The sequence below is a fragment of the Trypanosoma cruzi genome, genomic scaffold (assembly GCF_000209065.1).
Source record: "Trypanosoma cruzi strain CL Brener 1047053516697 genomic scaffold, whole genome shotgun sequence".
Classification (NCBI taxonomy): domain Eukaryota; phylum Euglenozoa; class Kinetoplastea; order Trypanosomatida; family Trypanosomatidae; genus Trypanosoma; species Trypanosoma cruzi.
The window spans coordinates 94,880-120,459 of NW_001849550.1; the positions used below are offsets into that span (position 1 = coordinate 94,880).

Sequence of the window (25,580 nt, forward strand, 5' to 3'; positions counted from 1 at the left end):
ACGAAATTCAAAGTAAAAGAATATGTGTATACACATATATATATATAAAGTTGAATATAAATATATTTGTTTCTCCCGTGTGCGATGAAACTAACTTCTTATTCATTATTTTTTAGTGATACTTGACTTCTTTTTTGGTTGATTGGCAAAAGTTGTTTTGCTAATTTTTTTTTATTTTTAGTTAGGGTTAAGGATGATGGAGTTGCTGTACGGGCCGACCAAGCCGCTTGAGGTTCCCCCGGCACAGCCACGTGACTTGGCGGAGTCCAAAAGGCTGTGCGAGACGATGGCGACTGTGGTTGCTGACAGAGTGAGGGAGGCGATCGACCTTATTGAGTTGACCGCCCACCGTCTGGTGGACCAAATAACCGCAGAGCCGGAAGAGCGGTGGGTGCGAGCCTACCCGTTCGGTTCTTGCGGTTTGGGTGCCTCCGTTGCAGATAGCGATCTCGATATGTATGGTGAGTCATTTTCCAACCCCTCTCTAATCCCCTCACTTGTTTTAACGCGTTCCACATCACACTTCCCTTCTCTTGTAAAGCTACCGCCTCTCTCGCCCTCTCTCTTTTTATTTATTTTCTATTTATCAGTGTTTGAACAACTCAAAAAAAAAAAAAATCTGCTTTTCTTTCCTTTTTTCTTTTTATATTCCGTGCCGGTCGTTTTCAATTGAAAACGCTCGCACTGTCTTGAATTATTTTTTTTTTTACACACTGTCCACTCCGTGTGCATCTCCAAATGCCGTGTTTTTTCCGGTAGTGTGCTGTTTTGTTCTTTTAAGGTAACGGCGGAGGTGTTTTTTCGCGAGTTCCCTCCGCTGCTGCAGCCTGTCGTGGGGAACGTGGTTTTGGTTCCTGCCAGGGTTCCTGTGGTGAAGTTCAGTTACAGTGGTACTTCGGTGGATGTCGTGTTTGTTTCAGCGGCTCTGGCCGCTCCCCCCACGACAGAGCAATTATTAGATGATTCTTTCCTTCTTCAGGTCGCCCGCGACACCCGCCACAGTGTAAATGGTTTACGCACGGTCTTGGAAGTAAAGCGGCGTCTACCGGTGGCGTATGACGTCTTCACGACGGTACTTAAGTCCGTGAAGTTATGGGCTATGCGGCGAAAGGTCTATGGAAATCTTTATTGTTATCCAAGTGGCGTGGTTCTTGCCATCATGGTGGCTCGGATTTGTCAGGTCATGCCTGCGTCTCATCCCAACGTCCTTTTGCGCTTTTTTTTCTTGTTTTATACTCAATGGCTGAGCCGCCATGATCGTATTTCTCCAGTCTATATTACCACATCTTTAGAGTCTCGGGGCCGTATTCCAGGTCTTCCAGACTCCTGGGATCCGCGGCGTGACGCGTGTCGTGACGATTTGTTGCCTGTTATAAATCCCGCATACCCTTATGTCAACGACGCTCGCAACGTCGGTCGCTGCAGTTTGGAGGTGTTTTACGCGGAGTTAACATACGCTTATCGTCTCCTGTCCAACCTAGAGACGCCCCTAGAGGCGATATGGGAGCCTTATCACATTTTGGATGATTATTCCACTTTTTTTGTGGTACATGTTACTTGCGAGGAAGAAAATGAAGAAAAATTGGAGGCGGTTCTTTCCGTATGGAGCTCCTACGTGCTGAGTAAACTTCGGATTTTACTTTATGCACTGGAGCGTATTGTGGACGCTCGTCCATATCCCCAAAAGCTGAATGATGGTCCACCAAGGTCTGCACCAAAATCCGGCCGTTTTCTTAAAGGTAGTTGTTTTATCGTGGGGATAAAAGAGAAAGTTGGTAGGCGTTTTCCACAGAAGAATATGTTTTTTGAGGCGTTTGATGAGCTAAGGTATGCTGTGTTGGAGGAGTGCAATGCGACGAAGAGTGTGCGGGGATTTGAGCGTGACGAGCGCACCATGCACGAGCCATGGTTTGCGCTAGTGTCCGCTGCAGATCTTCTTCCTATTCTAAAGGCGTAAACCCTGCTGTTTCTTTCTTTGTTTCTTTCTTTTTCCTCTTCTTTCCCCTTTGCCTCTTTTAACGACTTCTTTCCACATCATTGCCTACACCATGTTCTCTGGTAAAATACGACATATTCATTGGCATTACTGCGCTCCATTGAGCTGGCACTGCCCTCGATTAGCGTGGATGTTGGATGCTAGGCAGTAGTAGGGATGGGGGGCGAGGGGTCGCTATGGCCAGCGTCGTGCGTCAATAAAAGAAAAATAATAATGTGAAAAGAAAAGGGCGGGGTGGATAAAAAAGTTGCAACTTCATCAGGAAAAAGGGTTTGCATTTGGTTTCCACCGCTTTTAATTGCCTTCGACTCTGTTAATTGCAGAAATCCTTTTTTTTTGTCTTTGATGTTGTGAACACTCTCTTTTTCCCTTTTTTTTTCTTTTTCTTTCTCTCCATCTAAATGTTCTTTTATTTTTATTTTTGCTGTTGTTGTTGTTTTTGTCTTTTTACGCAGCAGCGGATGGAAATGTCAGCGTTTGAGGATAATCCGTTCGCGGATGAGGAGGACGACGAGACGACGTCTTACGTGGAAGCCACCAGCAGGAAAAGAGGGCGCGAAGAGACGGCCACAGAGGAACCAAGGCGTGAAGGCTCATCCCAAGAAGGGGAAGACCCCCGCCAGCTGACGCTTGCGACAGGCAACATTCCCACCATGACTACTGTTGCCGCAAACGATTTGGATGTTGGAGGTGATGATGTTCAATTACAAAAGGAGTTGCTTGCGGAGATCAATGTAGATGCGTCAGGGTCGATAGTTCCTTCTGTGGAGGATCTACTCACGGGGTACGATGAGCGTCAAGAGGAGGATGAGTTCAATGCACTGGTTGTAAAGGCCGCAGGCTTGGAATCTGAGGTGAAACAGAAGGAAAAGCTCCGTAGTGAAGAGCTTGACCAAATGTCACGGAGTAATCGGGAACTCCGTGAGACCGTGGAGCAATTGAGAGGGAATTTCTTTCTTATAAATGAGGAGATTGATTCCTTCCGTAGGGCACAGAGTGCAGTTGTCGAGGAGTGCAATAAGAGCCATGGTCTAATGGAATTATTGGGAGATGCTCAGAGGAGCAACGGGGTTCTTGAACAGAAAGTCACGGACCTTACAGAACGTCTTCTTGCAGAGGATAGTGAAGGAATCATTTCTGCTTCTCTTAGGGATCTTTTTTTCTCTTGTATCGTTGGTGCAACAAATGAACCATCAGATCTTGCTGCGTTTGATGCTGAGGCAGAAAAAAAACGTTTTATGCTCTGCGAGGAGGCATTGGAGAAGTTGCGCACCGGTGAGATGCCAAGTGTGACTCTCCCAATTGTGGAGGCTTTGATGACCATGCTAAGGGAACTGGTGGTGCGATATGAAACATTGTACAAATCCACAAGGGCACTGCAAGATTGTGTGGCATTTAAGACGTCTTCTCTGCGTGAGTTGGCGCGGGAGTCGCTGGAGTGGTACGCCCGCTCCGCCAGTCGTACAATTGTTGGAAGTGGTGGTACATTACGAACCGTGCCTGCGGAGGCACAAGAAGGGGCACTAGGCAATCAACACCTGGAGGCCACACTCCATCACTTGGAGTATGTTTTGCATCAACTGCTTCGGGTTCCAAACGCCATAACGGTGTCTAAGCAACATGCACCTTCTGTTGCGGCGGCCTCTGCTTTTGTTTACTGCCAGGAGTTGGAGTCCCACACAGAGGCTCTTGGACAAGAGGTGCTCCGTTTGAGGAAGCTGCTTGCAACAGACACACCGACTCTGCAGCATATGAGTGAATCCCAGGCAACCCAAGAGCCAGGCGCATTAGAGACGAGCTTACCTCACGCACTTATGAAGAGTGAGTGGCTGATGGGAATGACAAATAAATTGTTGGAACGAATTAGCGCTGCAGGTGCTCTTTGGCGTTCGTTAAAGGATCCCGGAAGGAAGAAAAATGCTCCAGCGGTGGACCTGCAGCTTGCTTTTTATCAGAAATATATCGTTATGCAAGAAGCACTACTCCGTCTACTTTGTACTTTAAATAGTGTTCTGCAGGGTAAAGTCCACATTGTAAGCGTCATTCGTCAGGTGACTTTGCGTGATGGCGATGACACGGCTTTCAGTGTAATGGCCGAGAAGATACTGCAGGAGTCTGAAAACGATATCGGTGATCTTCATGGAGAGTTGGAGCGCGTCTGCACGGAATCATTGCGGCAGTTTGAGGACGAGAGTTCTGAATTGCTTAATGAAGACGGGATGCGGGCTGAGCAGAGTAGGATTCGGCTAAAGGACGTTCGAAAGTTTTTTGCCCACACCGTTGAAACATTAGACCGTCTTGTAAACGGCGCCACGCCTGCGTCAGGGCCTATTCAAGTGCCAATTACGGAGACACCGCCGCTGAAGCCTGAAGAGACGAATGAAATGCCAATCGAAATGAGCTTTCTTCCTTCTGAGGTTAAGGGTGAAGTTTTTGTGCAGCTGGCCATCAAGTACCATGAGGAGGAGCTGCAGGAAGAGTTTTCTTCCTTTCAACGGCGAAATTCGGCGCTTGAAGAGCGTTTAAAATGGCTTTCAACGCAGCCATCTTCCAGCGCCGTCTTACAATTGTGTTCCGTACACAAGGCGATAGACGCTGTCAAGCAGAAGCTGGAGGGCTTTGCCGGGCAGGAAACGAAAAGGACGGCACTGCAAGACGAGTTGACAACGATCCGAGGGGAAATTTCTGCCGTTCAGAGCGTCACTGTCGAGATGCGAGATAAACTGAACGACCTCCGTGGGAAGCTGCACGCAAGATGTGATGTGGCCCGTTCATAGCGCGGCCATCCGAAGATGGCGAACGTGTGTGAGTTGTGTTGTTGCTCCACGCACATGACTCTTTTAGCCAAATATGTTTACGGACACTCAAATTCATCTCTTTTTTATTAAAATAATACAAATAAGTGTTTTTTTTGTTGTTGTTGTTGATTGTTTCTGATGGTTCCCTCTTTTTGTACATATATATACATATATATGTGATGCTTCTTCTTTGTTTTCTTCCTAATACCATCACGGTCTAAAGTCAAGCAATGTGCCAAGTGGGCACGAAGGATTGGGTTTTCACCGATTCACAGAGCTGCTTTTTGGACCGGGACCTGCGGCTTCAGAAGTGTCTCTGCCCTATTTCCACCTGCGATGTCACGCCGCTGGGCAACGCGTGTCGGTTTACGTCGTTTTTCCTTGTGTTTTGTGGATTTCTGTTTGCCATTTGGCTGCTTGGAGTAGCGGCGTACGTTTACGTTTCGGGTCTTATTTGGGAGCGTCATAAGCCTCTCCTACCGGAAAGGACTCACTTCATGCGTGGTGGCTACTACTTTGAGAAAATGTTTGGTGGAGATAAAAGGAATGCGGGTGTGCCAATTGACGACTCTCCAAAATAAATGAGTCGTTTATGATTTATATCAGTGACCACGTGCGGGGAACGCTCTTGCTTTCGCGATATGAGGGAGTAAGAGAAGGCGATAAGCAGTAAGGGAAATTGAAATGCTCCAAACCAACCAGAGTGAAAAAGAAAGGAAAAAAGAGAGAGAGAAGGAGGGAGAGAAGAGTTTATGAAGGTGGCCATGTGCTTCCGGTACGCATGAATTATTGGGACGTCGATGCCCGCCAAGAAGAGCCGTACGATGATCCATGACTTGCGGGTATACATAATATTATATATATACATATATTTGTGTATGCGTAAGTGTGCGTCTTTGTGTTTTTTGTTTTTTCTTTGTTTACTCATTTTTTCTCTCTTGACATACTCCACGCAGAAGGTATAAATATTATACAAATTACTTGTCGAAGAAGGAATGTCACGGGGTTCTTTTCGTTTGATTGCGGTGTCCTGTGCGGCTGTGTCTGTTTCTGCCGCCGCATTAATTTTTCGTCTGGTGAAGAACCGGGGGAGGCGCGAAGATCCATCCTTTGAGACTGTGCCAGTTTCCCAGTGGACTGTGCAGCAGGTGGCGCAGTGGCTGCGGTCGCGTGGTGTATCGGAGGAAGCGGTGATGTCCTTCTGTAGGAACAATATAGATTCGTCGGTGCTTTTTCTCTTGGATGAAGGGGAGAACATCGCCAAGCTGGCACCAAAGGTACGTGACCAGATTCTTATTCGGCGTGGCCTTCGAGAGCTGCGGGATCAAGAAACCTACGAGTCAGCCGGTGCACAGACTTTGTCCGCGTCAGAAACATGCACGAGGGAAGCTGAGGAAGATCGTGTTGCGGCCTTTTTAATGAAGCTAAACGCGATAACCAGCATGCTCACTTCAAACGAGTATGAGACTGCATCACCTACCATTCAGCGAAGGCAGCGACAGGAATGCATGGAGTGCAGTCAGGCATTGCTGGGCGAGGTGCAACATTTTGCACCAGGACTTCGGGTGCAACTAATACCTCTTGTGAGGAGGGTTGAGGGTCTCATAATCCCTCCCCCGACGCGTGTTACACCAGCGACAGCAGCAGAGCCCAGCGACTTGGAGGCACAGCTGATTACATTGCACGAAATGGTAGACGGATTTCTACGAGTACTGGACTCCACTGATACACATGTGATCTCTGACCCTCAAATAGCATTGCTGCGAGAGAGAGTTGAGTCTCAGATAAGTCATGTTATGGAGGTTGCAAGTCGTCTACCACCGCAATATGGAGAGCCGCTTAGGAAAAAGTGTGAGTTGGTTTTGCAGAGAATTCAACATGGTTCCACGGCAGCGGCATCGGGAATTGCGGTGGAGTCTGCTCAGGCGGCCCCAGAACCACAAGCGACGTTGCTGGCACCCATGGTAAAGCGACTACGGGAGGTTTTCACATCTCTTAAGTCATCTGCATTGGTGAACATGGAACCTGCAGGGCGGTTGGCCCGCATTGCCGAAATGCTGAAGGATGTGCGGAATATCCAACAGGCGGCGGCCTCATCGGGGGATGCCCGTGCGGTCGAAGTTGTCAATCAAGTAGCTGGCAACGTCGTTATGGTGCTGGAGCAGATGGAGGCTCTTACTCGGGAAGAAATGGCGTCGATGCGTGCAAATATTATTGAGGAAACCGACGAGGATCAGAGTGCCCAGGTGGAGCTTCCGCAGATCTTTACCTCTCTTCAAGCCATTATTAAAGTTCTCCACTCGGATAAATTGGCCCGTGCTCCCCACGAGGTAAAACAACAAATTTTATCTCGACTGCAGAAGGGTTTGCGGCCCTTACGTCAACAGATTGCAGGCCTCCCGTTAAACCAAGCCACAGCGTCTGTGGCCGAAATGATTGAGAGGAGCAACGAGCTTGTGGACTCACTTTTGGATCGTCAAGAAGGCCCACATGAAGGACTGGAGGCGAAACAAGAGAACGAGGAGGAGGAAGAGGAAGGAACTGCTCCGGAGGAAGCTGAAGGCAGCAGGGAAAGACCCCTACCTTCAAGGCTAATCCCGCCAGTTGTGGAGCGGCAAGGCAACGTACTAGACGAGGCGCTACTAGAACTGGAAAGAATGTTTGAATATATCAACTCGGAAGAATATGAGCGGATGTCCCCTAAAAAGAAGAGTGATACGGCGCGGAGAAATTTAATTCATCTCATCAACATTGAGAACCGTTGCGCACAGTTTGATGGGTTTGACCAGCTGAGGGAGCTTATTGATCCCATGAAGGAGATATTGCGGACTGGGATGAGGAAGAAGGAGGAGAGACCTACCCCAGGACCCACTCCTCTTTTTCTCAACATTTCCGCCCACCTACAGCAGATGAATACACTAATGAACTCGGATGGCTTTCAGAGAGCAGACCTGAACAAGAAAAAAAATGCCGCCAGGTCTATTATCCCGCAGTTGCAGAAAATTACATCCACCCTTTCATTGCTTCCACCCCACGAGCGGGCGGCAGTTGAAAGGCTCTTGGCACCTGTCAATGAGACACTAAAAAGCATTGTCGCAAGAAATGAGAACAACTCGGAGAATTTGACTGACCCACAACTTGTGGTAGCAGAGGTAGAGGAGGTCTTGTCGACGTTGCAGTCCGAGGACTTTCGAACTGCTCCCGTACAGCAGCAGCAAAATATTGTTAGACAGTTGTTGCAGCGGGTGGAACGCCTGAAAGAGGAGTGCGCTCAACTGGGCAGGGCGGCAAACCCGCTTCTAACTATTCTCCATCGTCTCACGACACAGCTTCAGTCCTTTGGTCAGGCTGGAAGGTATGCAAATGCAGCGGTTGCTGCAGGGCTTGGCGAAACCGCGGATGTTGTTTCGAATGAAGTTGATGAAGATAACGAAGGAAACAGCAATGATAATACTGATAACGCCGAGGAAGTGGGGGACGAAATGCCCGCGACCAATGGAGGGGGAAGAAGGGGTGAAATTGTAGAAGAGCGACGAAAACTTTTTAAAGCCGTGACGGACATTACTTCAGAGCTACGCAAGAGCAACAATAACAATATTATTCTTTCTGCAGAGGAGGCGCAACCTCTTCTTGGACTATTGGAGATGGTAGACTCTGTTGGATGCACCACGGCATACGAAAGGAGGCTTCGGGATGAGTTTGAGAATCAGATACAGCGTGCCTCAGGAAATGGCGACGTTACGGGCGAGGCGGCAAGCATGAACCTACAGAAACTTGTCCGCACATTTTCACTTTTGAAGGACAGACTCTCGGCGTCGCCTCCAGTTTTACCTACAGAAATGGTTTCCGTCATGACAACTGTGGAGGAGGCGCTTAGCGCCGCTGATGAACAGAATGTGCCATGGCGCCGCCATCCTCAAGTGGTGAACCTGATTGGTGAAGTTCTCACCGCCATTCAACAACGACAGGCTGAGATGCGAGAGCAATTTTCTACCGGCGAGGAGGATGCACTTAATGAGACCGCACCGGATCCATGTGAAGACCCTCCTCAATCGGAGGAGCCAGTTGGAACTGGCGCAAATGTGATATCGCAACTACAGGGGGATACAGGAGACACGCCTAGCGATGCATTGGAGGGGCTTCAAAACTCTCAAAAAGCTGCTCGGGATTCAACACGTTTTCCAGATGCCAATCTTCAGGCAGAAGAAGAAGTCGAAGGGAATGAAACCAGGATTGCCCGACTACTGTTGGAGATGTCCGAACAATTGCGAGATGGTTCAGTCCCAGATGAATTGCTTGATCGCTACTCCATGTTGTTGGATTTGGTTGGGTCTTCATACAGAGATCCTTCTCTTCTTGAGGCGGTTGAATCCATACGGGAACAGATACGTCTTCAGCGCATTTCAAATCGTGACACCAGCTCTGAGGAATACGACTCCTCTGAGGAAAACATGGAGAATGAGAAGGTTGAAGAGGGGGAAGTGTACAAATCAGAAGAGACGTCATCGAAACTAAGGGAGGATGCAGGACAAGAGAAAGTTTCTGGGGCGTCCAAAGAGTCCTCCATTCGAGAAGATACTTTGGCAACGCAATCTACTGAGTTGGAGCCGACTACGGACGATCAAGGAGGAGAAGACATCTCTAAAGATAACATGTCTAAGAGTTTTTTGAGTCAGCTTTCAAGGAATTGTGTTCCTGGCGGAGCGAGGAATGAACTTTTGCTATTACCGCGAATCGAAAAACGGATATTTTCAGATGAGCAGCATTTTATTGAAAACACGACACTTTCTGATATTCAAAACGTAAGTAAAGTGATCCTTCATATTGAGAAAAACAATGATGTGAAGGACAACCCGTCATTGAGGGATCGTGTAAAACGCGTGAAGCAGGCCTTTGCACGACAATTAGAGGCGTTCCATGGCAGTGACCAGCAGGCTATTGCCGTTCACTCATCTTTAAAACTTTGTTGTAGGGACACCGCCACATCGGACGAGAGTATTCGTGAGTTTTTTATATGTACATCTGCCGAAGCGGAGGAATTTGGGGAGATGAGCAATAATAGGGAGCTGGTGAGGTCCCTAACAGAGGGGACGCCGGCGCAAACTACGGTTCTTAGTGAGGTTGTCAAGCAGTGGGCTGGACGAAGCAAGGCAGTTATCTTCTGCGAGGGTGCTGGTAGCATGGGTGGAACTGAACTGAGTGAACTCGTGCTGCTGCGCGAGGTCCTTGTGAATCGCTACGGGTTTGAGGTTTTTGCTGTGACAGATTCTAATGCAAGTAAAATGTCCGGCATTCTCCAAGAAATTGCTTCCTTGGGGACAAAGCGACTGTTCCTATTTTGTCTAACGCAGTCTGACCCGCCATCGTCACCGCTGACCTTTTCTTTCAATGACGGTTCGGTCCTTCCTCTTCGTGATGCACTGCAGGAGGCATTGGACATTGAGCGTGTTGTGTTGGTTCACTGCCAACGCATGAAGCTGACCATTCTGTCTGCGTTGAATGGGCGTGGTGGGACATTCCTTTCAGTAGAGCTCACGGAGGCAGCAGGGAACGAGTTACGGGCGGGCCGCTGCTGGCTGTTTGATAACTTACTTACCCCTGCCGTCACAGAGCTCCTTTCACTTGATGAGAAACCCATGTTGTGCCCAGAGGACCTGGCCACCTACACGGTTACGGCGTTGACGTCCCTCAGGGTGGAATTTGGAAGCTTTACAGAGGGTGAAGCGTTACGTATGGGCTTCTTCGTTCCATGTGATCTCGTTGAATAGGCAAAAATAAAAATAAAAAAAAAAATAAAATAAAAAAAAAATAAAATAAAATATTTCCGGAAAAAAAAAAAAATAATAATAATAAATCGAAAGGAAAAAAAATAAAAAAGTAATAATAATAAATGACAAGAACTAGGCGATACAACTCGTGGTTTTTATTTTTATTTTTGAGAAGAAGAAAATATTTTCCCCATTTTTTCTTAGAAAACTGTGGAATGGATGTGCAACCAGATGGGAAGAAATAATTCAGATAATGTAGCGTACATCCCCTCCTTTTTATTTGTTTGTTATTAGGATCATTAATTATTTATTGTGTGGGTTCTTAGGAGGGCGCACTGAGAGGCGGCGAGTGGGTATGCTTCTTTTTATTTCTCTTCTCTCATTCACTCCGCCGCTACTTCTCTTTACGCGAGGGAGGTCTTACGATTGCGCGCACCAAAGACCGCTACTTTGAGCCCGGTTGCAATAGCTTGATTTATGAGTGTCTTTATTTAGTTGTGTATGGGCGTTGGATAGATCTCCCCTGGGAAATATTATGCGGGGGCTTTTGGGTGCACCAGACCGACCTGTCACCATGCAGTGTGCCCTCTTTTGTTTTAGGAAAAAGGGGGCAAAGGGCACCCGATCGAGTGCGCGTACATCTTTTTTTTTTTTTTCTTTCTTTTTTTTTTGTGGGGTTAGGGGTGGTTGGTCATCTTTTGAACTAGGCTGCAACATCACCTTGGCTTTTTGACTATGCTTACGCCATTCAAAAGTTCAGCAGGGAGTTCAACTTACGTTATTTTATTTTATTTTTTGCTTTTGTTGTTGTCGTTTTTGTTTGAAGGAGTACAATCCAATAAAGTCTTTTCGGCGTTGCAGCATGGTGTTAATTAGAAAGACGAAAACTTTTTTGTGGGAGTAACTTCTTGTAATTTTTCCTGTTTTTTTTTTTTGTTTCTATCATTCATTCTTTCTCTCTGTCGTTGTTGTTATTTTAGGCGGGTCTAGTATTGACTTAGTTTGCTAGGTAGTGCTTATTTGTATATATATATATGTGTGTGTGCCTTTTGTTTTTGACGTGTGGCCTTACGTCTTTTTTTTTTTCTTTCTCCTCCTTTTTTTGTGCTATTTTGGTCAGTGTGCTGGTAGTGGCAGTGGCAACAAAAGGGGTGTGGCGATAATGGCAGAGGCAGCACGCACCGTGCGTCACTACGTTAGTGACTGCCTGCAGGAACGGCACCCGTACGATGCCAAGAAGGCTTTTGCCGGTCGTCCAGAGCGTGACCGAGGGCTGGTGTACAGTGGGATGCAGCCGCTTAGCACGGACAACTGGATTGACAGCCTCAGCGACCCCACCGTGGGCAACGCACAGCGTGTGAGGGCACTACGTCTTCTTATTGCTCACTCTGCCTCTCAAGAAGTGAAAATAACCCTGCTGCGTAAGGGAATTGTGCCCGCTGTTGTTGCGGCTCTGAACAATGCGTCATCCGCAGAATTTGAGCGTCAAGCATTCAGCTTGATGCGATCACTTTGTGTACTTCCGCAAGGATGCCGCAGTGTCATGGAAGAAGGCGGATTAGAAGCTGCGATTCGTTCGATGCACGATCGCTCCAACTCTGAGGAGCGTGAAGGTGCGAGAACGATGGCAGTAATGGTCCTATATCAGATCAGCTTTAACACGGCAGGTGTTCGTTGGTTAATGGAGGCCGATGTACCACCTGGATTTGAGTTACTAGACGCTCCCATTGGTTCCTCAACGCTTGTAGTGACTAAGGAAGATGTAATTGCAGCCCTTGTTTTTGTTATTGAAAATGATACCCAAACTTTGTCTGATATATTGCTTTACGCCGTCACCTCGCTCGCACAGTTGACGGCACTGACGGAGGGTATTTTTGCTTCGCTACAGGGCAATGCTGCTGCTGCGGCTAGCTCCCTTTTCCGCACCTACACTATGGAGACCTCCTGGCTGGTAGAGGAAGAGAAAATACGGCTTGTGATGCAACTTCTCACAGTTATTTGGAATATTTCTCTCGAGCAAACTGGTGTGGATCATTTAGATGAGCTCGGCGTTCCAGACGATCTTTTCCGGCTTTTCGCTGTTGTTTATAAAAGTCCCATCTGGTTGTTTGGTTCACTGTTCCGTGCCTTGACTGGGGCACTATCCGCGGTCTACAAACTTCTCTCCGTGAAGATGCGGAGCTTGGAGCCTCTTGACGGTGAATATTCCCGCATCGAGGTCCTTTACAAATTTCTTCGAAGTATCAACAGAGACGTGAGCATGGCAAAGCATGCGAAGCGGGAGCCACATCCTGACCTGGTAGCCATTTCAAAGAATATGGTGCTGTGCACACATTTTGCGGCGGAGGTGAAGGCCGTTCGTGACTTTACGCACAATTATTTAAAAGAAATGGACAGAGATGGCAGCACAGAGGGATTCTACTTTCGACGTCAACTGTTTTACTCCACCAAGTGGGAGGAGGAGTTTGATGCTTCCGTGTAGCGTGTGTACGTCAATGTATGTTTTTGCGTGGAATTTACTTCCTTTTTTTTTTTTTTTTGGCTGCGCAGAGATGTATACAGGAACGAAAAGAAGCAGGTGTTTTTTGCTTTACGCCTTGTGTTTTTGTTTTATTGACTGCTTTTAATGCTTAATTATTATTATTATTATTATTTTTGATAGGTGTACAACAGTCTTTCTCTCTCTTTCTCCCTCTCTCTCTTTCTCTGTCTGTCTGTCCGTCTCTCTCTTCGTGGCGTATACGCACGTAGAAATAAAGGGGAGAAGAGACACAGTGACAGAGGCTAGTTGCAGGTCGAAAAAAACATGCCCCCCAAGAAGGTGGCAGGTGCGTGCTGCGGTGTTGAGGACGTGGGCCGCATATTTCAACAGATTCATCAAAGTGCTGCACATTTCCACAAGTGTAAGACGAGTCTGCTAAAGTATGCTGACAAGGATCGCACAGGCATCACAGACGCTGTGTCCCGCGTGGCGCTACTTGTGTTGAAGGAGTCACCGCGGCTTTCACCAGACTCCCTCAAGCGTCACTACGGCTTTCTTACGGAGGTTTGCAAGGGATTTCGTGAGCGTTTTAATTCGGACGGGATTGCTATTGCTTTAATGAAGACCGTAGAGCCATTTCACAATGCCAATGACAAGAATGTGCGTCTTGGAGTTGTTTCGGTCTTTGATGCTCTTTTGAAGACGGTGGACCAAACGGATACAACAGAGGAACGACAGAACTTTTACCAGAACGTCGCGGAGATGTTGAAATTACGGGCGCATGACAAATTTCCCGCAGTACGAGAGCGGGCCGTTTCCGCCGTCTCGTGCTTTCAGTCAGGCAAAAAGGATTGTGACGTGACGCAGCAACTTATGGCATTGTTGTGCACGGACAGTTCTGCTGATGTGCGGCGACAGATACTTCGATGTATATGCGCACGAAAAGAGTTTCTCGAGGGGTATTTTCAAGGCATGATTCGCTGTGTGCGTGACGTTGTTTCGCGTGTACGCGTAGAGGCGTGGGATGCACTTGGCCGATTTCACTGGAAGTACATTGCGGCATATGCCACGGCGAAGAACATTGCCTTACCACAGTTGATTCTTCAAGGTCTCTCCGATACAAGTAGTTCTGTTGTCATAGCCTGCAGGGCAGCATTGACGAACTGCTGGTTACATCGCGACTACAGGGACGACGGCGAGGCGATGCTGGAGCTCGTACTGGATGGAGGTGGTGGACTTGAGCCGTACGAGGCAATTTCCACAGAGATACTTTTGTACTGCCGCAAACACAAGAATACGAAGACGTATTTGGTGAACACCGAATCAGTAAGTGCCGCATCTCTCCTATTGTGGAAGGCCAGTGCGAAACTTTTGGCCGATGTGGAAGGAGATGATGAGACGGCTGTTTTACTGCCGCTGCCGCAGTTCAGCGCGTTATTGCAGGACACGGTGTATGCCTATGCCCGGCCCGACGTGGATCCCAAAACCGTGAAATTTAAAAATCTGGACGAAGCCGACATCATATTGCGCATTCTTCTCTCCGTCTTTGATATCTATGAGGAGAACGGTTATTTGGCACATGCTGACAACACAACCCGCAGCAGTCTTCTGCGCATTATCGGTTTTCTTCTAAAGGTGGTACCGGATGATGATCCCGCCCTGTTTATTGATGTGGCCATCCGTTCACTGAAGTCCTTGACAGGAAGAACACCGGAGGAGGCGACGAAGACAATCACATCATCGTTGGACTCATTATTTCGTAGCTTGAAGCTGCCACAGATGTACGCTCTTGGCTACGATGATGTAGAGGCATTTGGGCGAAAAAGCCGAGAGCGACAGCGAGAGTTATTCCGACTTCGTATGAAGCTCCGCGGCGGAGAGACATCGCAGGAAGAGTACGATCGGCTAAAGGAAGAGATGGACCGAGACGAGAAGTTTTTGTTGCGCATGCAGTTTATTATCTTGTCTTTTCTCTCTCACTCTCAACGGGGGGATAACATCCCTACCTTCTGTTCCCATATTATCCAGTTGGGCCGACAGCAGGACAACGAGATTGTGAAGGTCGCCTCCACCACTTCCCTGGGACTGCAGTGTCTTGTCAACCCTGACACGGTGCATACATTTATGCCACTCATTCTTAGTGATGCAAATGAAATTGTGGGGAATTCGGACCGGTGCGTCGCGCTTGCTGCGTTGGGGGTTGCCTTCGATTTGGTGATGGAATATGGTCTGCGTTTTTTCGACTGCCCCGCACGTGACGCCGGTTACAGCAGTCATCATGATCATACTGGCGCTGCCGAACTGGGAGCTGCTACGGTCACCAAACATACAACAGCAATGGCTGCCACTGCTATTACCTTTTCTAACAATAATGATGATGCTACGACGACGAATACTACCACTACTACTACTGCTGCTGCTGCTTCCGGTGGTGGTCTTACTGCAATTGGTGTGGAGGCACGCCTACAACATGAACGAGCTCTAGCACAGGAGGATGAACATAAAGTTGGTGGCAACAACCTTCTAAACACATTGCGTTTATTTCTGCGATCGCATTGTACGGAAAGAAACCCAATGGCAGTTGTTGGATTCTGTAAGTTGCTTAGCTGCAATCGTGTCCCCCATACTCAGGTGCCGGAGATTATTGCTGATATTTTGATGCACTACGTGGCATATCGTCAGGAGGAAAAGGGGAATGCCTGTGCAGCTTATATGGTGGATTACCTGAACAAATTTCTTTACAGCTTTGCCTCCAGTCATCCAAACAGACAATTGGCCTTTGCTCAAGGAGGAATGATGGCCTTTACGGCACTCTTACGGTACAACCCCAGCGTCGCTCTACGCCTAATGGAACTTATTACACGACTCTCTGACGCGTATGTCCTAGTGCACATCCGTGAGATTGATCCAGTGACGGCGAAACAGGTTGCACGTTTGGCCGAAGGAGGGAATCAATCTACGGAAGATTCCACGTTAACCAAAAACAGTTCGACTCGCACCACAGCAACACGTAATTCCACGCGAAGTGGGCATCTGTTGCGTGAGTTAAGCCGGTTTTCTCTTCACGAATACATCGCAAGTGAACTCCTTATTGAAATTGCACAAACCGATTCCGAAGAGGTGCTGGATGCATGTCTGGAAACCCTAGAGAAGCGTATGTACTTTTACGCGAAAGAAGTTCCTACTTGGCTCCTATTTGTTGCCAACCGTGCCCTCGACACTGTGTGCAGTAGCGCGAAGGGTCGTTTACAGAAGTGGCGTGATGAAGTGTGTAACCGTTTTTTAAATTCCACAGAGAGTGATAGAGTTGCCAATGATGCCAACATGGCGAAGTGGCAGGATACTTTGGACGCACGGGAACGTGCCCTTGAGAGACTGCTTGACAGTGACATTGCGAACGTTGTTTGCCAGACCATTCGGTGCGTGCCACCAAGGGATGTCTCTGATGTGGGGTTGTCGGCGGTAAAGGTGGAGAATAAACGTGCACGGGAGACGGATACGGCATTTGGCATCAATTCCATTTTAGGCCGCCAACGAAGGACGCGCCGATGACTGTTGTGTCTACAAGTTGAAAATTAGAGTAAAATAGAGGGGATAGAGAGACACACTGAGTTTTTTTTTTTTGTGTGTGGGGGGAGCGAGGGTCAGTGAGGGAAGATGAAAGATGGGAATGATGATGAATTGTTTTCTTTAGTCGTCTGCTGCCTCCGCGACTCCTGCTTTTGGTGTTCTTTTGTGTCGGAGGTCACATGTTATTTTATTTTGCCCCTTACGTTCGAGCGCTCTATCTATCTATTATTATTATTATTTGTCAGTTTTTTTTTTCTTGAGCAAGAGAAAAAAAGGAAGGATGGGCAAGGAGAAGAAGAAGGCCACCAACAAAGACGGTGGGAACGATGGCGGTGGCGGCGGCAAGGCGGCAAAGGACACGTCCGGTGGGTCGGGATACACAAAGGTGAAGGTGCGCCATATACTCTGTGAGAAGCACGGACGGGCCATGGAGGCGTTGAAAAAGATTAACGAGGGATCGAGTTTTGCTGACGTTGCACGGGAGTATAGCGAGGACAAGGCGCGCAGCGGCGGGGACTTGGGGTGGAAGCGACGTGGCGAAATGGTTGGTCCCTTTCAGGAAGCGGCCTTTGCGTTGCCAAAGGGCGGGATGACACCGGAGCCAGTAAAGACCTCGTTTGGTTATCACATCATTTTGGTTGAGGACAAACAGTAGCTGCAGGTGTTAGCCCATTGCTTGAGGGGACTTCTGTTTTTGTTTTTGTTTTTATTTTGGTGGGAAACATTGCGGTCCCAGAACGTGTGCAGTGCAGCCGAAGCAATGGCCGCAAGAGTTGTTTGTGTTGTCCATATATAAATTTTTTTCTTTGTGTTTTTTTTTGTCCATTGGCCTGTTGATTGTCACATACTTGTCGTGCACTGCCTGAGAATGTGTAAACGAATAAACACACTCTGTCCTTGACTTTTGTTTTCCGTTTTTCCTCTGTTTTGTTTATTTAGTATTGAACGCTGTTTTTGCAGGTAGCCGCATTATTTAAAGGGGATTACAGACATAGAAATATTTCTTCCTGCGTGACATGCTGGATACCAATAGAGCAAAGTGCCAGGGGATCTGAGAGAATGTCTTCCATCCCCATCGGTGATGTCGGGGTGTCATTTCCCTTTAACCCATATCCGGCACAAGTTGAATACATGCGTGCTGTTATTGACGCGTTGAAGGGCCGTTGCAATGCCTTACTGGAGTCTCCTACAGGGACTGGTAAGACACTCTGCCTCCTCTGTTCTGCCCTCGCCTGGTTAGAGAAGAGAAATGGGATGACGCAACAGAGGTATCAAATTGAAGGGGCTGGGAGGACCCGGGTAATATACTGCAGCCGTACACATGCTCAATTGAGCCAAGTGATCCGGGAACTCAAACGAACACGTTACGGTGATATTTTTTCAATGTCTCTGTTGGGTTCCAGAGAGCACATGTGCGTCAATTCCCAGGTTCTTCGTCTTCCGACAGCTCAGGCCCAGCAAAGTATGTGTAACACACTTCGGGAAGAAAAAAACTGCCGCTTCTACCGGGGATTTCAGGCCCGAAACGACCACAACACAGCTGTGAAGGATGGAAAGTGGGTGCATGACATGGAGGATTTGGTGTCAGACGGTCGAAAGTGTGGATACTGTCCATATTATTCGGAAAGAGAAGAGGCAAAGGAGGCGGACATCGTTTTTCTTCCGTATAACTACGTGTTTGACTTGTCCATTCGCAAACAGCTTCCGTTTAATCTAAAAGGATCCATTTTAATAGTGGACGAGGCACACAATCTGCCCTCTGTTTTGGGGGCATCTTCCTGTATGAATCTTCAGCCTCTTGAACTTACGAATGCCATTCATGACTGTTCCAGAGCCATTGAAATGAAGAGAATCTTGATGGATACTGCCGCTGCGGACGACAATTCCCAAGATGGTTTGATGGACGAACAAGAATTTGCCTCTCTTAAAATTATCTTGTGCCGATTGGAGTCTTGCATTGCTGAAGAAAATCAAGATGATGAAGAGAAGAAAAAGATATCGAGCAATGAGGTGAATGGATCTTTGCCCGGTGTTGAAATTGTGCGAGAAGGTTCCTACATGATTCCCTTTTTGTCGAAGGCACTAATCACGAGGGATTTGTTTTTTGGCGGTAATAATCAAAACGGCGGCGGTATAAATGACGTCATTACAAAGGCAATTGCCGTGTTGTCTCAAAGTGAGAGTGCGGCATTGGGTCTTTCAAAAGTTCAGCAATTCCTGAACTTTGTGTATGAAAGATGTGAGTCCGATGACGATGAGGCCTATCGCTTTATTTTGCGGGGGGCCAAAGGTGCCAACCGGGGCTCCAATCAGCGATCACTTGGGTACTGGTGCCTGGATACATCGTGCGCAGTAAAAACACTTGTGGCGGGTCTTAATTCGTTGCTCCTGACCAGCGGGACGCTCTCGCCCCTTGAACACTTTGCCGCTGAACTTGGGATAGAGTTTGGTGTTTCTCTGAAGGGAGCTCATGTCATTCAACAGAATCAGGTGCTTGGATGCGTGCTATGCAAGGGGCCTAGTGGGGAAAAACTGAATGGGGCTTATGCATACCGTAATAGTGTTGACTATCGAGTGGGCTTGGGTATGTCACTAGTAAACATATCACGTAACACACCCGGCGGTGTTCTTGTGTTTTTCCCAAGCTATGTGGCCTTGAATGCGGCGATTGATTTGTGGCGTGCTGGTAGCGGTCGTCCTGGTGAATCTCTGACGGTATGGGGAATGCTAGAGGATCTGAAGCCGGTCTTTGTGGAACCCGTGGAAGCTTCGGATTTACGGACGATTGTGTCACGTTTTCAGCGCGAGGTGGACTCCGCACCATCTCGTGGCGCTATTTTGTTAGCTGTTTGTCGTGGAAAGATTAGCGAGGGTATTGATTTTGCGGACAATCATGGTCGCTGTGTTGTGGTGGCTGGCATCCCATTTGCGAACCACACGGATCTTTTTGTGCGACTGAAGCGAGAATACCTGACGCGGGTGGCATCACATCGTCCAAAGGTGCGTGGAAAACTTTTTACTGGCGATGACTGGTACATGAATGAGGCGATGCGCGCCGTTAATCAGTGTGTCGGTCGTGTCATTCGCCACAAGGATGATTACGGCGTGGTTTTACTTGCGGATGAGCGTTTCGCGGAACGACTGGATGGACTTTCTGAATGGGTGGCGAATCGGTGCAGCATTTATCGTGAGTTCCGTGAGGCCTACGCATCTGTGGCACAATTTTTTGCGTCGTTTCGGCGTCGATCGGGAGACGTTGCGCCTCCCTTTTTCTCTTCCTTCGGTTGCGTTGACAGTGCGTGTGGTGTGGAGGCGGATGCTCGACTGGGTTTCCCGACGGAGGAACGCGTTCCCGCGTCTGCAGAAATGGCGAAACGCTTTGCATCCGAGAAACTGCGTCAGGCCAGAGCTGAAAAGGAGGAACAGATGCGAAGTCGCATTGCAGACGCGAGGGAACTGCCTGCAGCGCCTTACCGTGTGAAGGTCGCGAGTGGAGGGGCGATCAGTGACGGAGGTGTGGGCGGACAAGAGATTTCAGCAACTGCGCCAACGGCCGCGCGGCAACTGTTTCGAAAACAAGTACTGCCTGTTTTGCCGCCTGCTGACACGGTGCTGGTGGGGAGTACTTCCAAGGAGTTTTGTCAGTTTTTGAGGCGTCAGCTGCAGTCTGCGAGTTATGACAAATTCCGGGATTATTTGCGGCAAATTGCCTCCACTCGCAACGATTCTACCCTCTCCAGCGATGAGATGAAACGGGCACTTTCCAGCGCGGTGGATGGGCTCGCGGGGCTCTTCAAGGAGGCGGCAGGGGAGCGGGACGCGGAGTTGCTGAATGCGTTTGGCCAACACATCCCGGAGGAGTTTCGGCCGTATTATATGCATTTGGTTCGAAAGCGCCGCAGAACCTCTGAATGATTTTGTTCCGTCAATGACGAACAAAAAAAAAAAAAAAAGAAAAAAAGAAAAAGGAAGTAAATAATTGAAATTTAATAACAACAACAAGAACAGAAAAATTTGTTTATATATATATATAGTGTGTGTGTGTGTGTGTGCGTTCAAAAAAAAATCATTTATTATTTAGCTGGGGGATATGCGTGTGCTCTATTTCTTTTATTTTTTATTTTTCTATTTTGTTTATTTGTGTTTGAATGGCATCCGGGCTTCATTATTCAACAGACGCGTACTTGTGTGTGTGTGTGTGTGTGTGTGTGTGCAGAGAGGGCGGAAACTGATCAGGATGCAGCTGCTTGACACGTGCGTCCCGGATCTTGAACGCTACATTATTGGCGAATACTTGGGTGAGGGCTCCACGGGAATCGTGTTTCGAGTGTCCGATGCTCTTACAAAGAAGGACTACGTGCTGAAGCAGATTTCTCTTGAGTCTGTAGGGGCTGAGGAGCGGCTACGAGCAAAAAAGGAGATCCTTGTGATGAACGATGTCGATCACCCGAATATCGTCAAGTTCCGCGAAAGCTTTAGCGGCGCAAATTCTGTCAATATTATCATGGAGCACTGTGAGTCGACGCTTGAGGAGCTTATTGAGCGACGACAGGCAGATGGTGGGGAACCATTTCCAGAGGATGTCATCATCGAGTGGATGGCTGAGCTGCTTTGCGCCCTTGCGTACTTGCATTCCCGCTCCATTCTTCATCGGGACATCAAGACAAGCAATATTTTTATCACGGGAAAAAATCATGTGAAGCTTGGAGACTTTGGTGTGTGCACTGTCCTTACGAGCGCCTCCGTGGCGGCCCGCAGCATGATTGGTACCCCTCTTTACTTTTCTCCAGAGGTGTGTGAGGAGGAGCCCTACGACCAGCGCAGCGATGTGTGGAGTCTCGGTGTGGTGTTCTATGAGATGTGTACCCTACGGCGCCCCTTTGAAGCCGAACATCTTCCTGGTCTTATCCGGCAGATTCTCACAAAGGAAGTGGCCCCATTTAACACGGGACTGGACACGCGTTTTGAGGAAATAGTGCGTGGGATGCTCAGTAAAAATCCTAGCGACCGCCCGACGGCACAGGAATTGATTGACAGCCACCTTGTCGTGCCTGCAAGTCATCCGTCGCATCCGTCGCAAAAGCCCTCAAGGGGTCGGCTCATTCAGCATTACTATGGGCCCGAGCTTGCTTTTAGGAAGAAGGAGACAACTTCATCCCCATCGGATAGCAGGTTGCTGCGGAAAGAAGAAGAGGATCAAGAAGGCCAGTGGCCAGTGCCACTCCAACCAAAACCGCTTCCCTGTAAAAATAAGTCTCGATCTTCAGCCGTCACACAAAGGGAATCCATAGGCGTAGTCAAGGGAGTTCATAAAGTAGTCACGGATAGAAGGAACGTGGGTAAGGTGGCCGGAAAGGAACTTAGCCATGAGGAGCGAGTAAAGGCCATGAAACGCATTAAAGACGCAAAGAGCAAAATTAATATGGTGGAACTGCGTCAAAACATGCTTTATAAGCGTCTTCAACTTTTTGGTGAGTTAAATGTCTCTCCTACGGATGAGGTTCCGGTGGTGATTGAGCTGCAACAGCGCCTGCAACCCGCGCGGGTCACTGAAGCCACTTCCGATAGTTCTTTAGAATGTTCTCCAACGATGCGTTCAAGATCGAGATTTATGGAAGACATTGCCACCGTAATTGAGTCTCACTCAGCTGATGGGAAGAAGATTGCACTCGAAGAACTCGAAGATGCCGCATTACTACTTTGCCAATACAAAGTCACAAATTATGGTCTTTGCTGAATGAACATAGCATAAATATATGCATAAACATATATTTCTGTTGCGTGTGGTTTGTTTTGCTTTTATTGGTCAGATTGGTTTTGCACTTGTTACTGTTTTGTAATTTCTTCTTCTTCATCTTTCCCTTCCACGCGGTGGTGGGAGAGAAGGATAAGATCATGCGTGGCCTGTGTGGGTTTTCACTTATTGAAGACACCATGACGGTAATGTTTATTTTTGAATATTTAATTTTTTGTTTTGCTTTTGTTTGCTTGCTTGTTTGTACTGCTCTTTTTTTCTTGTCTTTTGAACGAGAGAGAAGTTTGGGATTTTCCTTCTTTGGCGTTCATGTCGGAGGACGCTGGGCTTCCCGTGCCACGGAGTCAGTGGGTTGAGAGGGGCGTCAGCTGTGCGACGTGCGGGAAGAGATTCTCCCTCTTCACCGCCAAGTCGAACTGCCCATGCTGCGGGAAGCTTTGTTGCTCCGACTGCGTTCAGGCCGAGTGTGCCATTGTGGGCGGCAGTGCTCCGTCAAAAGTATGTATTGATTGCTTCTCAATGCTTCAGAGCCGGCGACGCGTGGAGCCGGATGAGGGATCATCTTTTCGGGAATTTAATGCGGCATCTGCATTTCCGCTTCAGACGCGACTCCTCGCTGACGGGCGGGTGGAAAGTGGAGAAACTTCTCGGGTAAGCCCGCCAAACGATGGAAGGGTGCAGCATGTTTCGAGAGCCAACGGGTACAGCAATTCCTTGCCCGTGCTCGACGAGTATGTTGATGATCTGCTGAGGAAGTCAGAATTGCTTCGAATGGAGAATGATGTCCTGCTCAACCGCCTCCGGGAACAGGAGGCTGAGATCCACGCGCTTCGTTTGGAACGGGATCGGGCCGTTGCACGCATCGTGCCTGATGGAGGAAGTATGGCAGGCAGAAGTGGTCTCCCACAAGTTTCTGATGAAATTGTCAAGGAATTGCGTGGGGAACTGGCCGTAGCTCATCTTCGCATTGAGTCAGTGAAACGGGAACTGAAGAATGCACTGGATCGGGCAAAATCGAGCGAAACGATGGTGAGAAATCTGAAACAAGGCCTATGTAATTATAAGGAAGAAGTTGTCCGACCTCTACAGTCTCGAGAAGAAGTGGAAATGCTTCCAGGGGTTAATGGTCGTAGGGACATGATATCAACACGTCGCCTTCCTCCATCTATTGTACAGGATACAATACTCGCAGTTGTTCCACCGAAGTCGTGTGCCGCAATTGGCACGGACGTCGATCTGCGAGACTGGGGGTTTGATACCTTCGAGGTGGCCTCTCGTGTCCCATCGGTGCTGCAAAGCGTCGCGATGCACGTTGCATTGGCGTGGAATTTTTTTGCTTCTCAGGAAGAGGCACAAAAATGGGCTTTTTTGGTTGCCGCGGTGGAAAACAACTACAGACCAAATCCTTATCATAATGCGATACATGCGGCGGATGTTCTTCAAGGCACGTTTTCTCTTGTGTCGGCTGCAAAGCCATTGATGGAGCATTTGACACCACTGGAATGTAAGGCTGCCGCATTTGCTGCATTGACACACGACGTTTGTCATCCGGGACGCACAAATGCCTTTTTGGCTGCTGTGCAAGATCCTGTGAGTTTCAAGTTCAGTGGTAAAGGGACTTTGGAACAGCTTCACACGGTGACAGCGTTTGAATTATTGAATGTAACCGAATTTGACTTTACCAGTTCAATGGACAACGCATCGTTTCTGGGAATTCAAGAATATCGTGTCGCATCTCATTGGGCACACCGATATGTCTTTGCATTCTGAGACTATTGCGAAGCATGGGGCAAAGTTGAGTGCTGGTGGTTTTGATTGCACATGTAAAGAGGATCGTTTGGAGGCCCTTTCACTTCTTCTACATGCCGCTGACATTGGTGCAAGTTCTCGTGGCGTGGCTATTGCGAGAAAGTGGTTGGTGATTCTGCAGGAGTTTGCTGATCAGGCTGAAGATGAACGCCGTCGCGGCCTGCCGGTAACTCCCGGTTTTGATACACCGTCTTCTGTGGAAAAGTCGCAGATTCCTTTTCTTGACTTTTTCGTTATACCCACCTTCGATCTGCTGCATCAACTGTTTCCGAGTATCGAGGAACCCCTGCACAACCTCCGCAAATTGCGGGAATTATATGCCGCAAAGGCAGGCGTGACGACACCGTTTCCCCCGCCAGTTGATTACCGGAGCCGTGAGGAAAGGATAAGGAGTCTTGAGGCAGAACTTGCGTACTTTCGCAGGCGGGAAGAGGAGTTTCATCGCCAGTTGCAGGAGCTGAGAACAGCCAGTGAAAATGAGAATAAAAGTTCTGCCGCGCCAATGACGAGAGAGGGGGCGTTAAATAAGCAATCCCAGTTGGTGTGTAGAGGGGAGGGAAATATGAATGCCGACTGGGCGGATGCCGGAGGTGGGTTTCGGAATGGGAAGGATGTGAGGGACTTGCAAGATGTGTCCATGGACCACCTGGTGAGCAGCAAGACCGTTGAGTCGGACACGGGCGATAGCGGACCGCGAGGTCGACGGGGAAGCAAGGCTGAAACGACGAAAGCTTATGAGCGAAAATTGGGCGAACGAGAAGCGGCGCTCATGGCGACTGCGAGATTACTGGAGAATCGTGAGAAAAGGTTGGCCGTCTTTTCCGAAAAACTCGCAGAAATTGCAGAGGGGCTACACGAGGAGAGGAAGCGCTTACAACCCATGGAAGAATTTAAGACTCCCTGCTTTTCCCGAGAAACAGAACTTATTTCTGAGGAAAGCGCCTCCATGGATGTTACGCATCGTTTTTCAACTCAATGGGAGGCGGAAGAACGTCTTGCAAGGAAATACAGAGAATTGGATGAACTACTTTTGATTGTGCGTGCTATGCGCATGGGGTATGCGGCAAGACGCAACACGAATCTAGGGTGGAAAGCTTTGTCTGCGACCCTAGCGGAACGTGAGGCGGCTATTTCTGAGGCAGTGGAGTTGTCACGTCAACGACGTAGGCATTTGGAGGAGGGAAGAGGACCGCATCCTACGGCAACACATCTGGACCGATTGGAGAATGCCACCTTTCAGTTGATGTCAGCTATCACTCTGTTGACGCAGTGCTGAAAAAGTTTATGGCTGCGAGTTTTGGATGTTGTTTTTGTAGTGTTTTCTTTCTCTTCTTTCTTTCATTCTTTTTTTTTTCTTTCTGTTTTGCTGCTTTTAATTATATACGTTATATCGGCTGCCATT

The 25,580-nt window shown here is 48.2% G+C and overlaps 9 protein-coding genes and 1 pseudogene across 9 annotated transcripts, besides 17 other annotated features; all 10 read left to right on the top strand.

Moving 5' to 3' along the window:
• Window positions 1-25,580: part of a sequence feature (heterozygous, non-Esmeraldo-like haplotype) that runs on past both edges of the window.
• Window positions 21-66: a microsatellite.
• Window positions 197-1,957, top strand: Tc00.1047053508153.440 (poly(A) polymerase, putative; the record flags this gene model as incomplete). The annotated part of the gene is made up of 2 exons (XM_816970.1): window positions 197-456; window positions 760-1,957. 2 exons carry the CDS (start codon window positions 197-199, stop codon window positions 1,955-1,957), a joined length of 1,458 nt encoding a protein of 485 aa, XP_822063.1.
• Window positions 1,967-2,002: a sequence feature (CT-rich).
• Window positions 2,354-2,395: a sequence feature (CT-rich).
• Window positions 2,404-2,443: a microsatellite.
• Window positions 2,458-4,773, top strand: Tc00.1047053508153.450 (hypothetical protein, conserved; the record flags this gene model as incomplete). Its single annotated transcript, XM_816971.1, has 1 exon — window positions 2,458-4,773. One exon carries the CDS (start codon window positions 2,458-2,460, stop codon window positions 4,771-4,773), a length of 2,316 nt encoding a protein of 771 aa, XP_822064.1.
• Window positions 5,025-5,375, top strand: Tc00.1047053508153.454 (hypothetical protein, conserved; the record flags this gene model as incomplete). The annotated part of the gene is made up of 1 exon (XM_817033.1): window positions 5,025-5,375. The coding sequence occupies one exon, from the start codon at window positions 5,025-5,027 to the stop codon at window positions 5,373-5,375; it is 351 nt and encodes a 116-aa protein (XP_822126.1).
• Window positions 5,495-5,543: a sequence feature (GA-rich).
• On the top strand, window positions 5,790-10,562 carry Tc00.1047053508153.460 (hypothetical protein, conserved; the record flags this gene model as incomplete). The annotated part of the gene is made up of 1 exon (XM_816972.1): window positions 5,790-10,562. One exon carries the CDS (start codon window positions 5,790-5,792, stop codon window positions 10,560-10,562), a length of 4,773 nt encoding a protein of 1,590 aa, XP_822065.1.
• Window positions 10,565-10,613: a microsatellite.
• Window positions 10,625-10,694: a sequence feature (A-rich).
• Window positions 11,205-11,233: a microsatellite.
• Window positions 11,477-11,532: a sequence feature (CT-rich).
• Tc00.1047053508153.470 (hypothetical protein, conserved) lies at window positions 11,725-13,044 on the top strand (the record flags this gene model as incomplete). The annotated part of the gene is made up of 1 exon (XM_816973.1): window positions 11,725-13,044. The coding sequence occupies one exon, from the start codon at window positions 11,725-11,727 to the stop codon at window positions 13,042-13,044; it is 1,320 nt and encodes a 439-aa protein (XP_822066.1).
• Window positions 13,196-13,216: a microsatellite.
• Window positions 13,236-13,292: a sequence feature (CT-rich).
• On the top strand, window positions 13,369-16,596 carry Tc00.1047053508153.480 (hypothetical protein, conserved; the record flags this gene model as incomplete). The annotated part of the gene is made up of 1 exon (XM_816974.1): window positions 13,369-16,596. One exon carries the CDS (start codon window positions 13,369-13,371, stop codon window positions 16,594-16,596), a length of 3,228 nt encoding a protein of 1,075 aa, XP_822067.1.
• Window positions 15,386-15,468: a microsatellite.
• Window positions 16,895-17,269, top strand: Tc00.1047053508153.490 (peptidyl-prolyl cis-trans isomerase NIMA-interacting 4, putative; the record flags this gene model as incomplete). Its single annotated transcript, XM_816975.1, has 1 exon — window positions 16,895-17,269. The coding sequence occupies one exon, from the start codon at window positions 16,895-16,897 to the stop codon at window positions 17,267-17,269; it is 375 nt and encodes a 124-aa protein (XP_822068.1).
• Window positions 17,301-17,327: a microsatellite.
• Tc00.1047053508153.500 (helicase, putative) lies at window positions 17,674-20,529 on the top strand (the record flags this gene model as incomplete). Its single annotated transcript, XM_816976.1, has 1 exon — window positions 17,674-20,529. The coding sequence occupies one exon, from the start codon at window positions 17,674-17,676 to the stop codon at window positions 20,527-20,529; it is 2,856 nt and encodes a 951-aa protein (XP_822069.1).
• Window positions 20,552-20,581: a microsatellite.
• Window positions 20,800-20,827: a microsatellite.
• Tc00.1047053508153.510 (serine/threonine-protein kinase NEK1, putative) lies at window positions 20,852-22,351 on the top strand (the record flags this gene model as incomplete). The annotated part of the gene is made up of 1 exon (XM_816985.1): window positions 20,852-22,351. One exon carries the CDS (start codon window positions 20,852-20,854, stop codon window positions 22,349-22,351), a length of 1,500 nt encoding a protein of 499 aa, XP_822078.1.
• Window positions 22,679-25,453, top strand: Tc00.1047053508153.520 (annotated as a pseudogene).
• Window positions 25,498-25,538: a microsatellite.